General features: G+C 43.7%; 1 protein-coding gene across 1 annotated transcript in view; it reads right to left on the reverse strand.

The window, feature by feature from the left end:
* Window positions 1–2,620: 2,620 nt before the first annotated feature.
* Window positions 2,621–12,336, reverse strand: part of LOC115363644 (neuronal-specific septin-3-like) — a 96,325-nt gene continuing 86,609 nt past the window's right edge. The window contains 8 exon segments of the mRNA XM_030057916.1: window positions 2,621–4,125; window positions 4,280–4,331; window positions 6,937–7,033; window positions 7,272–7,367; window positions 8,533–8,650; window positions 10,358–10,495; window positions 10,730–10,811; window positions 11,325–11,453. Of these exon segments, the coding sequence (XP_029913776.1) occupies window positions 3,984–4,125; window positions 4,280–4,331; window positions 6,937–7,033; window positions 7,272–7,367; window positions 8,533–8,650; window positions 10,358–10,495; window positions 10,730–10,811; window positions 11,325–11,453 (854 nt within the window). The 3' untranslated portion in view covers window positions 2,621–3,983.

Raw genomic sequence — 12,336 nt, forward strand, 5'->3', positions numbered from 1 at the left:
TATGAGAGCATTTCCCTCCATCGTTTATGTTCTTGCGTACATCTGACATCAAAACATCGGCTTCAAGATGATCTTTTAAAAGTGTTGCATTAATTCTATGGGTTATTAGTGTTGAACCTGAGGGGTTTCATCCTTCCCCAGCCTCATCCTTCACATTAGTAGACAAAGTGGTGTGCCTTCCCATTTGAAACTGCATCGTCTGCCTTTCAAGTCATTCGGAAACTTTCATACACACACACATACAATGCATACAAAACAATAACATCTGCTCGTACACAAACACACACACAAAGCACGCAAACCCTGTGCTAACCAACACAAGCTCTTTCTCTCTCTCAATGTCCTCCCTTCATTAGTATCCAGAAAGAATGCAGCTCATTAATGAATGTCATTAAGGCAGGCGGCGAGGCGCTGGGTGGCTGCCAACAGGACTACTGGTGGGTGGCAGGATGGGAGGGGACGAGCTACGGTCAGAGAGAGTGAGAAGAAATGCAGCTGCTTCTCTCCCTCTCTCCCTCTCTCTCCGTCTGTTCCCACGGGAGACACGGGGAGTTGTAGAAATGGGAGTAAGAGAATGCCGGGGTCTCGACTTCAGAGTTAAGGGTATGGGTGTGCTAGGGGGCAGCGGCGTGGGCGTCGCAGACGTGTGCCATCTGAACGCTGTGGAGGATGCGAGACGGCAGATGCCATTTTGAGAGGCGACGCAGCGAGTCGCCATTTTGAAATGAACTGCACGGGGAAAGTGAGAAATAAGAAAAGTGTAACTGCAGCCTCCTCTACAACACACAAACATCTCAGATGGAGTGAAATTTTGAGGTTGCAAGCACTGACTGGACTGATAATGTGCCAGGTCACAGGTCCATGAAGGCTTCATTTAGGGGATCTGAGCCCGGGACAGCACTTTTTATTCCCTACTGTTTTCTCTGTTTGACACGCACATGCAGACACAGCGCTGTCACACTGTCCATTGAGCTTTAGCCTCTTGTGGGTGTTTGTCTCCCTGCCAATAATGACATCACACATAATCCTTTCACACCAACGTTAAGTCCTACTATCACCTGGGACTCGAGCTAAGTGCCAACAGGTGAACTTGGCATTTCAGTCACGTTCTGAACCCTGCGACAGCTCCTGGCAATTATCAGCTCAAAGTGTGAACGGGATAGCTGTTCGTGTTTGTTCCGCGTCAAGGCGCCTCAATACAAGACACGCTTTTAATTCTATGTGGGCAATCCTCACATCAGAGTAACTTCAACCTGTGTAATATGTCAAGTTATCATATTTTGTATTGGATCCTGGATTACGATCATAGTGAGAGAATGCCGGAGAAAACGCTGTATTTTTAATTAGATAGGAAGATAGTGACACCATTTAAAGGACATCAGTGATTTCATGATCTCAGTTGTTTTCAAAGTCTCAGAAGGTGATGTATTATTATCTCCACCAATCATAGCTGACTCTCAAATGTGTGGCAGGTTATTGAGAGCCTGGATTGGCTGTGCCAGCTGTCTGTAATTAGTCCCATTTCAACAGGAAACCAGCAATTTACTTGGAAGGCTGAAATCACAGTGAGGGGTGTGTTAACACCTGATGCACAGGTGACTGACACTGTGATTGCTGCAGACAATCACACATCACCGAACTGTTACAGGAAGGACGATACATGGTTTTGACTCCACGGGAGCTATGAGGTGCGACACACATTTTAGCCTCCCTGAACTGTTAAAGGAAGTGTTTTGAAAATTATGGTCCAGGACTCCTGCTATGTAAAGTGTCACCTACTTTTTTTTATGGGTAAGTCCGTGTTTAAAAAAATCACAAACTGTCAAACGTATGTGCTTGGTGTAAAAGTGGTTATTAGTGCTGCATAATTCAACTACATAATCACTGGATTTCATGAGGAAAATATTTGTATACTTTTTGCTTCTAGACAGCTTTCACAGAAACAAGTTTTCAACTAGTCTATGAAAAGGTTTCTTTTAACTCTTGTCAACCGTCAACTACCCCTTCCGTCTTCCGTAATCTCGAAATACCAAATCCTATAACATCAGTTAGTTCACTTTTGTTAACCGCCATCGGCAGACAAGTGTGGCTTGGAGAGTATTTGTTAGCTTGGTCTCAGTTCTGCCAATCCTATTATCCTGCTCTGCCCCAGTACCTCGGTAAGCTGATGTGTGCACCTCCTCCCATCGATCCGAGGCCTTGTCTGCAGCTCATGACTCCTCTTCTCCATCTCTCTCACTGTAGGGAAAACACGCACTCTCATGCATTCAGGTGATTAGTGCTAATCAGCCTTGCGCTAGCCTAGCAGGCGGCCATATTGATTTCAGAGGCTAATCAAGAAAATGCTTAATGACATGGCAATTAAAGTGCTCCAGTGGGTGAATTACACCTGCGAATAAATGCTATTGGGATCCAGTGTGGTGGAAAATTATCTTAAGTGTAGCCTTGTAGCCAGTGTGTACTGTCACAGGATATGAGCTGATGTATTCACAGTCGGGCTGTTTGTCTTACTTCCTCCGCAGGCTGGCTCTGTGAATTTCACTGGCAGAAAAAAACACATTCTCAAGGCAAAATGCTCACTTTTGCATATAAATTCAAAAGAAAAAAAAATCAAAGAAAATAAATATTTACAACTTTAATCTTTATTTCTTTAAAATAAGATATCAAAGGAAAATTCTGTTATTATTAATAATACCAGTACAAAAATGCATCAGAACACAGAAGAATATACAGGACAGTGGCAGCTTTGGAATTTATATATGGTTCAAACAGACAAAGACCATCGTATACTACGGAAAAGAGGAAAAAAAACAGAGGAAAGGTCACTGGAAGGCTCAATGTTGCTGTTTCAAGATAAACAAGTGGAGAAAAAAGAGTTGGGGTTGAAAAATATCTAAACGTAGTCCAATTGGCACCAACACATCTGTTTTCCTTCCAGTTTCAACCAACATGCTAGCGAACAGTCTCCAATAAATAAGGCACTATGACGGGGCCCAAGAACAGTTTGTGTGTGTTTGTGTGTGAACTGTCTGTGTGAATGGATCATAACCAATGTCAAATGTTCACGTCTTACACTGTGCATAAATACTATTCATCTTAAATCACTCTCATGGTATTTCCGTTAAAAAACAATGACATTTATTATTACTGGGACTCAAAAAGATGATATCGATATTTGACAGGATCAAACATTTAACAAACAGCAAAAGCAAAAACACTGCTTGTGAGGTTAAAAGATAAAAATCAAACGTATGATGGATATGCTGCTTCGCGAACCAGTTTTTTTAATAAGTCGTGGAAGGAGAACTGAACTGCAATGCATCGCACATGCAGACCGGTGTGACTGTATGAGCGTAACGTGTTGCCAAAGTGTTGACCAGCACCTGCCAACACATTTTATTCACGACTGACCAAAGTACCTGTGCCTGAATGCAATAATGAACGTTACCTTTTATCATACACCTTGCCAAGGGTGTGTAAGACTCCTGTGGCACAGGTTCTTCAATATATTGCTATTAAAAAGAATTAAAATAGGTGAATGTGGAAGACGTTAGCATGATACTGATTAATGCACCGGGACATATGTGACTATGTCCCAATTGGCAGATGCAAAATGATGGCAAGTAAGTAAAACCGCAAAAGTTAGCTGTAGGACCAGGATGGTGCAGGAGAAAAACAAGTTGCAGCACGTTAAGGAATATCTAACCTCTCCTTATTCTCTTTGTCAACAATAGTAAGAGGGCACTGTTTGTTAATGTGGCAATGAACTGACACGAATCGTCCGTTCAGCCACCGAAAGTCACTTAAACACAATCCCTCTGGCAGGCTTTCAGTTCGTCTGTCCCACCTGTGTGCTTTGGGCTTGGCACTTAAGGCTGGAGTGGAGGGCTGGAGGGGAGGAGGGGGGCGGTCGACGGTGGTCAAATATTCACGGGACGGGGGTGATGTAGGGTGGAGGGTAGGAGCCGGGAAGCAGGGGGCGTCTACATCTCGTGGGCAGCAAGGTGGTGCTCTGGGATGCCGTTGGCGTGGGCGACCACCGTGTTGTTCTCGTTGAGGCGCCGCACGCGATACATTTCATAGTGGATGCTGCTGGTGATGTCCTTGATGTTCTGCATGTGGGTCCTGAAACAGACAAACACACACACACACAGATAGCCTCCAGTGAGCACCAGCACACCTTCACACGTGGAACATGTGAACAGACAGTGGCACCGCTAGACAAAGCAGTGTGCACAGGTACACACACACACACACACGCCGAGATGAAATCATTCACCTGATGAGGAGGTCCCGCAGATAGGCAAACTCACAGTGGGCGATGTTCTCAACTGTAGATGGAGAGAGAAAAGTCCATTGAAACAGATTCATCAGGCAGAAGAAAGCAAATAAAGAATCCAAAAAGAGGAACGTCAGACTATTGTATAAGTTTAACCCTTCCCATAATGCCTTGCTTTACCATATGTTCTGGTTGCAACTCATTAACATGTTTCAAAGTAAATTAAGTCAGATGACTACCAGAGTCTGCAAATATAATTTAAATGTAAATAAATGATTTGATCATTCATAATTCATTCAGAGCAGTAACTTCAGCGTTTCCTGAGTTAACACACAGAAGTTTCCATCATTGTGACAAAACTGGCAACTTACAGATTTTTTTGCAGTGATGATTATAAATGTGCTAACAAGCTCAGGTCACATCAGACTCAATCATCAATAATGTTGTGGAAACTGACCCGCTTAGCAGATTTATGAGGCTAAATAGCCAGCATGATTAATATCAAAACACAACTTACTGACACTGGCTGGCCCAAATTATCTAAGTAATCGTAAGTCTGTTGGTTCCAGTTGATCATCTTAATTAACAGTAGCTGGTTTACACTGACAGGCTGGAAATGCCTGATGGAGGTAATATTAATGCCAGCAGTAGTCTTAAATACTTTTCACTGAATTACAACAGTATAACTCTATCTTCTGTGAGAGCCAATGACAGTGTTTTGGCCATGTATGTTTGTTTTGTGAGTGGCTGCTGTTGAGTTCTTCCCCAATCCACTAGGTGGAGTCAGTGATCTCACTGCAGCGCCACACTCAGCACATGCCTTGATCTCTACTGCTAATTTAATCTGCTCAAAGCCCTTCTGAAGAGATGAGACTAATTGACACATTCTGCTTGACAGGGAACATGTGTGTGTATGTGTGTGTTTGTAAGAACGATGCTGCTGATGCCAGCGCACAGCACGCTTTGGCAGGAAATTAAGCTTCCTTTAAGTGACATTTGATAAAGGGGTGGTGCCTCCTGTCTGGAGCAGATAACATAATTAATGCTGAAAGTCAGGGCTTATTATATGAATGGTTGTTACAAGGGAGAATTGGAACAATGCACACGTCGACATTGTGGTGGTGCAATGTTGGCTGACAAAGCGAACAGTGAAAAAGTGAAGCAGCTTGTGTGTACGAGTTAAACTTGACAAGACAAAAAAAGAAAAGACTTATTCACTCAAGCTGGAGTGATAAATCACAGTCACCTGAGGAGTACAATCAAAAACTTCCCCCACATCTTTCTTACTCCTTGTGTCATCATTCACTATCCACATTTGTGTGTGTGTGTGTGTGTGTGTGTGTGTGTGTGTGTGAGGGGCGGAGGACATGTAGAAAACAAACCAGGCCTCTTCAGACAGACAGTGGCTGCCGGAGGACTGAGCCAGCTGCATGGCACACGACACCAGTCTAGAAACTCAATGAAGGCTCTGTTTCATTGACTGACTGTCCGACTGTGTGTCTGCAGTGAATGAAGTCATCTGAGGGGCCTCTACCCCGCTCCCCTTTGTCCTCTCAAACCACCCGGCGTGTCCAGAGTTAAATTTCAAGCTTTTTAAGACCTTTTCAAGACTTTTTTTTTATTCATCCTTTCCTTATTCAAAGGAGCATTGCTGGTGAGTGCAAAGGTAAGTACGATAAATGTGGTCAGGTAGGGAGAGGTTTGATTATAGACTCCTTTAGCTTGGATGCAAGCTACTTTTAAAAAGAACTAGGAACAGGTAATTCCAAGAATATTTGTGGGATTTCTCCCTACAAATGCTCAAGTTTTGTAACATCAGAAATGGACCTTGACAATTTTTGACAAAAAGAAATGAAAAGATGGCTAAATTTTATTAGATGACATGTTTATGTGGAAATTAAGACCTCATCATTTCAAATTAAAGACTATTTAATGACTTATAAGGCCTAATATTTACTACATGTTATGACTTTTTAAAGGACCTGCAGACACCCTGTCACCACTTTTTATACTGCTTTCACACTTTCACATGAAGCATGCAGGTGTTACATGTTTTTTCCCCTTTAATTGTTTTTGAAAACCCCTAAAAAAACATCAGCAGAAGCCCTGTGCGCATATTCACCTCCAAATTAACTGGCGTCACAATCTTGTAACTTGACTAAAGTACGGTGTTTTCTTCAACGTTCTGGCTTGGCAGACTCTCATTACATTGGTAATTTCTCAGATAACTGAGGTTAGAGTTACACTGAGGTCACAACTGCATACCTAAAATGTAAAGTATGTCCTATATCCATACTTTACATCTCATTTAAGATGCCTCCGTATTTGTGCAAATCTGAAGCTGATAATTACCTGCAAATGTTGTGGAGCTCAGAACACGGGACTAAAATTAATTAACTTGTTTACATCCTGATGTTAGTGGTATTTTACATTAATGTAAAAGATATAAGGTAATGTGCATGCATGCTTGATAGTGTGTTTAAAAACATACAGAAGGACAACAGAGGAACAAAAAGGTGATAGGGAAAGGGTGTGAGAGAGAGGGAAGGAGAATAAGAAGCAGAGAGTAAAGATGTGAGGAAGGAGTGGGAGAAATAAAACTCTGAAAGGAGACAAAAGAGAGAAAAGAGAAGTAGATTGAAAGTGTTTTACTGTACCTTCAATTGTTCCCCACTTGGTCTTCCTCCCCAGCAGCCTCCTGCCGTTGACCTGGTACTCCTGGTCACTGCCTACCACGGCGAAGGGGATCATCTCCTGCACAGCGAAGAAAGCTCAAAGGTCAGAAGGTTGAAGGGTGTAAAAAAAGAAAATACTGGATGCTGAACTTGACTCTACAAACATTTAGGGTCTCCTTGAGGGTAAGCATGTCTGAACATAAGAAGATCAATGAGAGCCTTATGAAGGTGTGTGTGTGTGTATGTGTGTGTGTGTGTGTGTGTGTGTGTGTGTGTGTGTGTGTGTGTGTGTGTGTGTGTGAGTGAGATGCCCTCACCCTGATCTTCTCATTGATCATCCTGTCCTCCGCATCCTCATCAAACTCCTTCTGGGGGTACACGTCAATCCCATTGGCTCGCAGCTCTTCCCTGATCTGGTGAACACACACACATACACACACACACACACACACACACACACACACACAGAAAGAAACAGAGTAAAAACTTAAACCCACTGCAATTTTGTCCAATCTAGCAACACAAAGCCTTTAATTACAAGATCAGTTCGGCAGACTTGGCTGACACAGCCTTAAGAGACATTAAACAAAAGTATCACTGGGACCATCTGCTCAGTGTGCTATTACCAGATTAAAATGGTGTTAACACTAATCTTGCTCCTAATCTACCCCAAAAGTTTTAAGGCTTAGTCGATAATCGCGGTCTGTGCACAAACAAAACACTTAATCCTGCAACACGGATGCAATGCATAAACCTGGGTGCACACCGTTTCTGCCACACACACATTTGTGCAAATACAGAGACACACAAGCAAACACTAGAGGGAGTCCCGCCTCCTCATTCCTAATGAGAGGAGGCCTGGTGGGATCCTGAAGCCGCTGCCAATGCAAACATTCAAATAAACAGCTGCAGCTACGACAAACTGCGTGGAAATAAATCCAGGGAAAAACGGTGCCATGGAGTTTTGTCAGCATCAAGTGAGCGAGAGGAGGGTATGTCTAAAGAGAACAGCAGAGACTTTTCCAGTCTCTGAAAAGAACGCAGGTGAAGGGAAAGAAAAGAGAGGAAATAAGGGTGTAACAATTCATTCATTGAATTGATTATGGAATTCTGCTGATTGAATTGTATCCATCTGCCTAAAGACGGTGACGGCGAATCACAACAATACAGTTTCTTTTCACTTGGGGTAATTTCTGTTTCTCCTGTGTTTTGTTTTTGTTTTGTTTTTTTATTTTGTGATTTACTCAGTGTGACACCCTCTCCTGAATGGACACGTAACGATCTGTACAAGTATAAAAGAAAGCAGCCACACAAATGTCTCCAGACAACACCCATGCATGTTGGGTGACATGCAGAAGGAGAAGCATGTTGCCGCATTTAATGTTAAGCTAAAGATCCACACCTCTACTGCAGATCGAAACAAAGAAAAGATGGCTGTAAATGAGTGAATGTTTAGCGGAAACACAGCAGTAGGATCAGAGAGAGAGCAAGAGAGGAAAAAAAAAGAGGGTGCACGGGATACAAACACGTCAAAAACAATGTCAAATCAGATCATCGGGGCATGAAAGCAAATCTTACCTTCTTTTTGAAGAAGTCCCTCTCCTCCAGAGTGAGTGTGTCTGCCTTGGCGATGACTGGGACGATGTTGACCACCTTACTGAGGCGCCTCATAAATTCTACATCAAGAGGCCGCAGACTGAGAGGGAAAGAGAGAGTGTGATTAGCCGAAGGAGAGACAGAGGTGACTGGGAAAGTAAATACTAGACATAAAAAAGATGAGATGAGCATATTTGACAGTGTAAGCCAAAGCCCCTCCACCAGAGGGCAGAGGTTCACAACAATTCTCCCAGACCTCAGCAATACTGCGCCATCAAACAAACCTGCAGCACTAACTGGTCACACTGTGCCCATGACCTCAACATACTCTACATCTGTGGGCAAATTTTAGTCATGAGGTGTATGGTGTGTGTCAACATCAATCACTGTGTGTGTGTGAACAGCGCCTTGATGAGGCAGTGTGCTTGAAAGGCCTTGTGGTTGGTTTGAGGTTCTCAAGTCTTCCTGAAGTGCTAAAAAAGCATCTGTGAGTGGTTAACGGTGCTGAGTTTGGCCTGGACAACATCACTGATGCAGAGAGTGACCGTTGTTGACAGGGCCTTTTTTTGAGCAGATACACAATAACAGAAAAAAAGATATTCAAACGCACACAAACAAAGGCACACACACAGCCTCTTTTCATCCTTCCTCTCCCTCACTGCTATTAGGCTTTTAAGGCGAGTCCTGAGCAGCTGGTGGCCAGGCTCTGTGACATCTGCAGCGTTGGATCTACATGAAACGTAGCAGGATGGGTCACAGAGATAAGGGGGCCATTACCGCACCAAGCCCCCTGCCTTCGCAAAGCCAGGCTATGACACAAGGGGCAAATTAACAGAGGCACAGCACATGAATGGTCTTTATGATAAATTATAATATGTCTGTGTGTGTGTGTGTGTGTGTGTGTGTGTGTGTGTGCGTGCGCATGCTCACACACGGCTGACAGTCCACAGCTGTTTCCACCATTTTCCCAAGCCCCTCCAGTGCACTCAACTAGTGTTACACAAATGCAAGAGCTATAAAATGCACGGTGAATCCATCCATGAGACACATGAGACACTGTCGACCCCCCTGCACGCCCCTTCCCAAAAATTTCTTCTGCTAGTACATCCCAACCCCCAGCACGCCAAAGAGAATCGGGCTGAACCAAAAGAGACTGGAGGGGGGTGAGTGCAGCTTGTGCTGCTCGATCAGAGCCAGATGTGTGTGGCTGTGATGGATCCAGGGAGTGAAACTCGGGACACTGTGCTGTTTCAGGGCCTGGCAAGAGAAACCCATCTTTCCAGTTTGGAGAGGGGGAGGGGGTGGAGTGGCATTCTGGGATATATAGAAACACACTGAGCGGAAATGTGCGGCGACGTGTGTGCGTGTATAAATATATATCTGAGGAGTAAGAAAAGGAGAGAAAAGAGGAGTTTCATTGCTTCCTTTGAAAAAAGTTTGAGAACAGAAGAGGAAATGTGTATCAGCACATGATCTGTGTGCACACGCGTGAGCCTCAGTTGTTAACACTGCTAAGTACTGAGGTTTAAGTTGATGCCATTGTATGTGTCTGCTTGGTGAAAGTCAGGCCAAAGCAAACTGGTGTAGCCTTCCTGTTCCACTGACAATGCACTATTTGGCAATGACTCATATGGATGACTCACAACAAAGTTTCTGTTTTAATTCTCTCCATCTTTTGTTGAATTACAAAGAAGCCTTCTCATGTAAGAGCAACAGGGGGCAGCACTGATATCATCCCAGTGGGCTGACAAAGAAACAAAGGGAGAGGAAATATTCAAAAGGCCTACGTCTTCCCCTATCTTCTCACCAGTGTCCAGTGGGGGGGATGAAGTATATGCAGCAGTGGACTCTGGAGTCTGGGATCCTTTTCTTCCTGTTGATGTTGATCTCTTCCTGCAGGTAGGCCTCGTACTGGTCGTTAATGAACTTCATGATGGGCTGCCAGCTAGGGAAGGACGGAGGAAAGTAGTGACAAAAGGGAAGAGGGAGATGGAGAGAGAAGTGGCAGGAGAGTGAGATAGGGTGAAAGACAAGGAAGAGGATGAACAGTGAGAAAAAAAATGAAGGCAAAAGATAAGAGAAGGAGAAATTAGGATGAAAGAGAGAAGAAAGGGATGGTGGTATTTCAGTGCTGTTGGTGCAAATCATAAAACTGACACTGATCATTGCAGCAGCGTACCAGTTCTCATTGTTGATCTGGTCTCCGAAGCCTGGCGTGTCAATGACTGTCAGCTTCATCCTCACTCCCTTCTCCTCGATGTCTGCACACACAGACACACACAGAAGCTCAGCCAGTATCTGCACACTATATTAAGCTGGTAAAACAAACCCTTAGGCAGCTTTTCCTGCCTGAACACCAAGACTAGAGAGAATATGGTTATAAAACTGACATCATTACAGCACTGATGGTAAGTGTGTCTTGGTACAAAGATAAAACAAAGGGGACTGGGAGGGAGAACAAGGACACAGAGAACTGAAAAACACAATAAAAGCGAGAACAACAAGAGCGAGACAGTGGAGAGGGAGAAAGGATGAGAGGTGAATGTTAGAGTGACTGAACAAGCAGTGCGTGATAACAGACTTCACTATGGCTGATAGAGCGGAAAGATAAAGACAGATGAGGAAAGGTATGGAGAGATAAAGAGGGGATGTCAGAGTGTGGGAGAGGACTGTGCTGTGGCTAATGGAGTCACACAGACACACAGAGACGGAAAGAAAAGCAGGATTAAGTCAGACAGAGAGGGGCAGAAGAGGGGTGTGAGAGAGGTCTGCACCATGGCTGATGGACTTGATCTCGATGGTTTTGGGGATCTTCTCCTGGGCTGCGGCCAACACCGACTTACGGCTCACTTTCGACTTGAACAGCGTGTTCATCAGGGTCGACTTACCCAGGCCGCTCTGTCCTGTAAGCAAAAAACCAGACCAACAGTCAAGCAAGACGTTTACACACACATACACCTAAGAAACATTAACACAAAGGTCACAGTCAGATGAGTGAAATTAATCTCCAGTGTCTGATCACAGTTACTGAAGTGCAAACATTTCACACACCATAACAGCCCACGTGGTGCTGGGATAAACCCAAATAAGATCCAATGATTTTCCTCCATGGCACTTTGAAACTCAACAGCAGTGAAGAGCTGCAGGTGTCTGTCTGCACAAACACTGCCAGCAAAGCCATTAGCACACAGGACTACAACCCAAACAGGCCATCAGCAAGACAGATTACATCTCATCTACACATCTTTAAAATAAAAAAACATAATCAAGAAACTTGGACAGTGTGTTGCACCGGCATGGCTTAAGACTACACAACTGATTGCAGACAGTATCCATTTTATGATTCATTTAGCTCTGAATTATTCTGAAAGTGCCAGTGTGGTATATTTACTGGCTCCAATACGCCTCCAATCAAAGCCTTTGAATATGCATCATGCAACCACATGACCAAAATGAAAGTTAAAATCAGAAGCAGGCAGCTCCAGTGAGAAAGAAAGGGAGAAAGCTTACACAGATCATTTATACTTCCTAAAAGTGAAGGATTGTCTGTCATTAGGAGATGCTTTATATTTAAACCAGATGACAACAAGTAGAGCCTCTGGGCTAGGCTTGCCACAGGGCTGCAGCAGCACCTTTTAAGTTAATTTTAGTTGTATACAATACAATAGCACAGTCATGCAAGCATAGTCTGACTTACAGTTGTTGTCTTAGTTTTAACAAGACCTTGCAAATGCTTCTAAGAAAGTGAAAATCAAACAATCCAGACTAAAGTGGAAAATTGGTAAA

This window comes from Myripristis murdjan, chromosome 8 (genome assembly GCF_902150065.1).
Source record: "Myripristis murdjan chromosome 8, fMyrMur1.1, whole genome shotgun sequence".
Taxonomy (NCBI): Eukaryota; Metazoa; Chordata; class Actinopteri; order Holocentriformes; family Holocentridae; genus Myripristis; species Myripristis murdjan.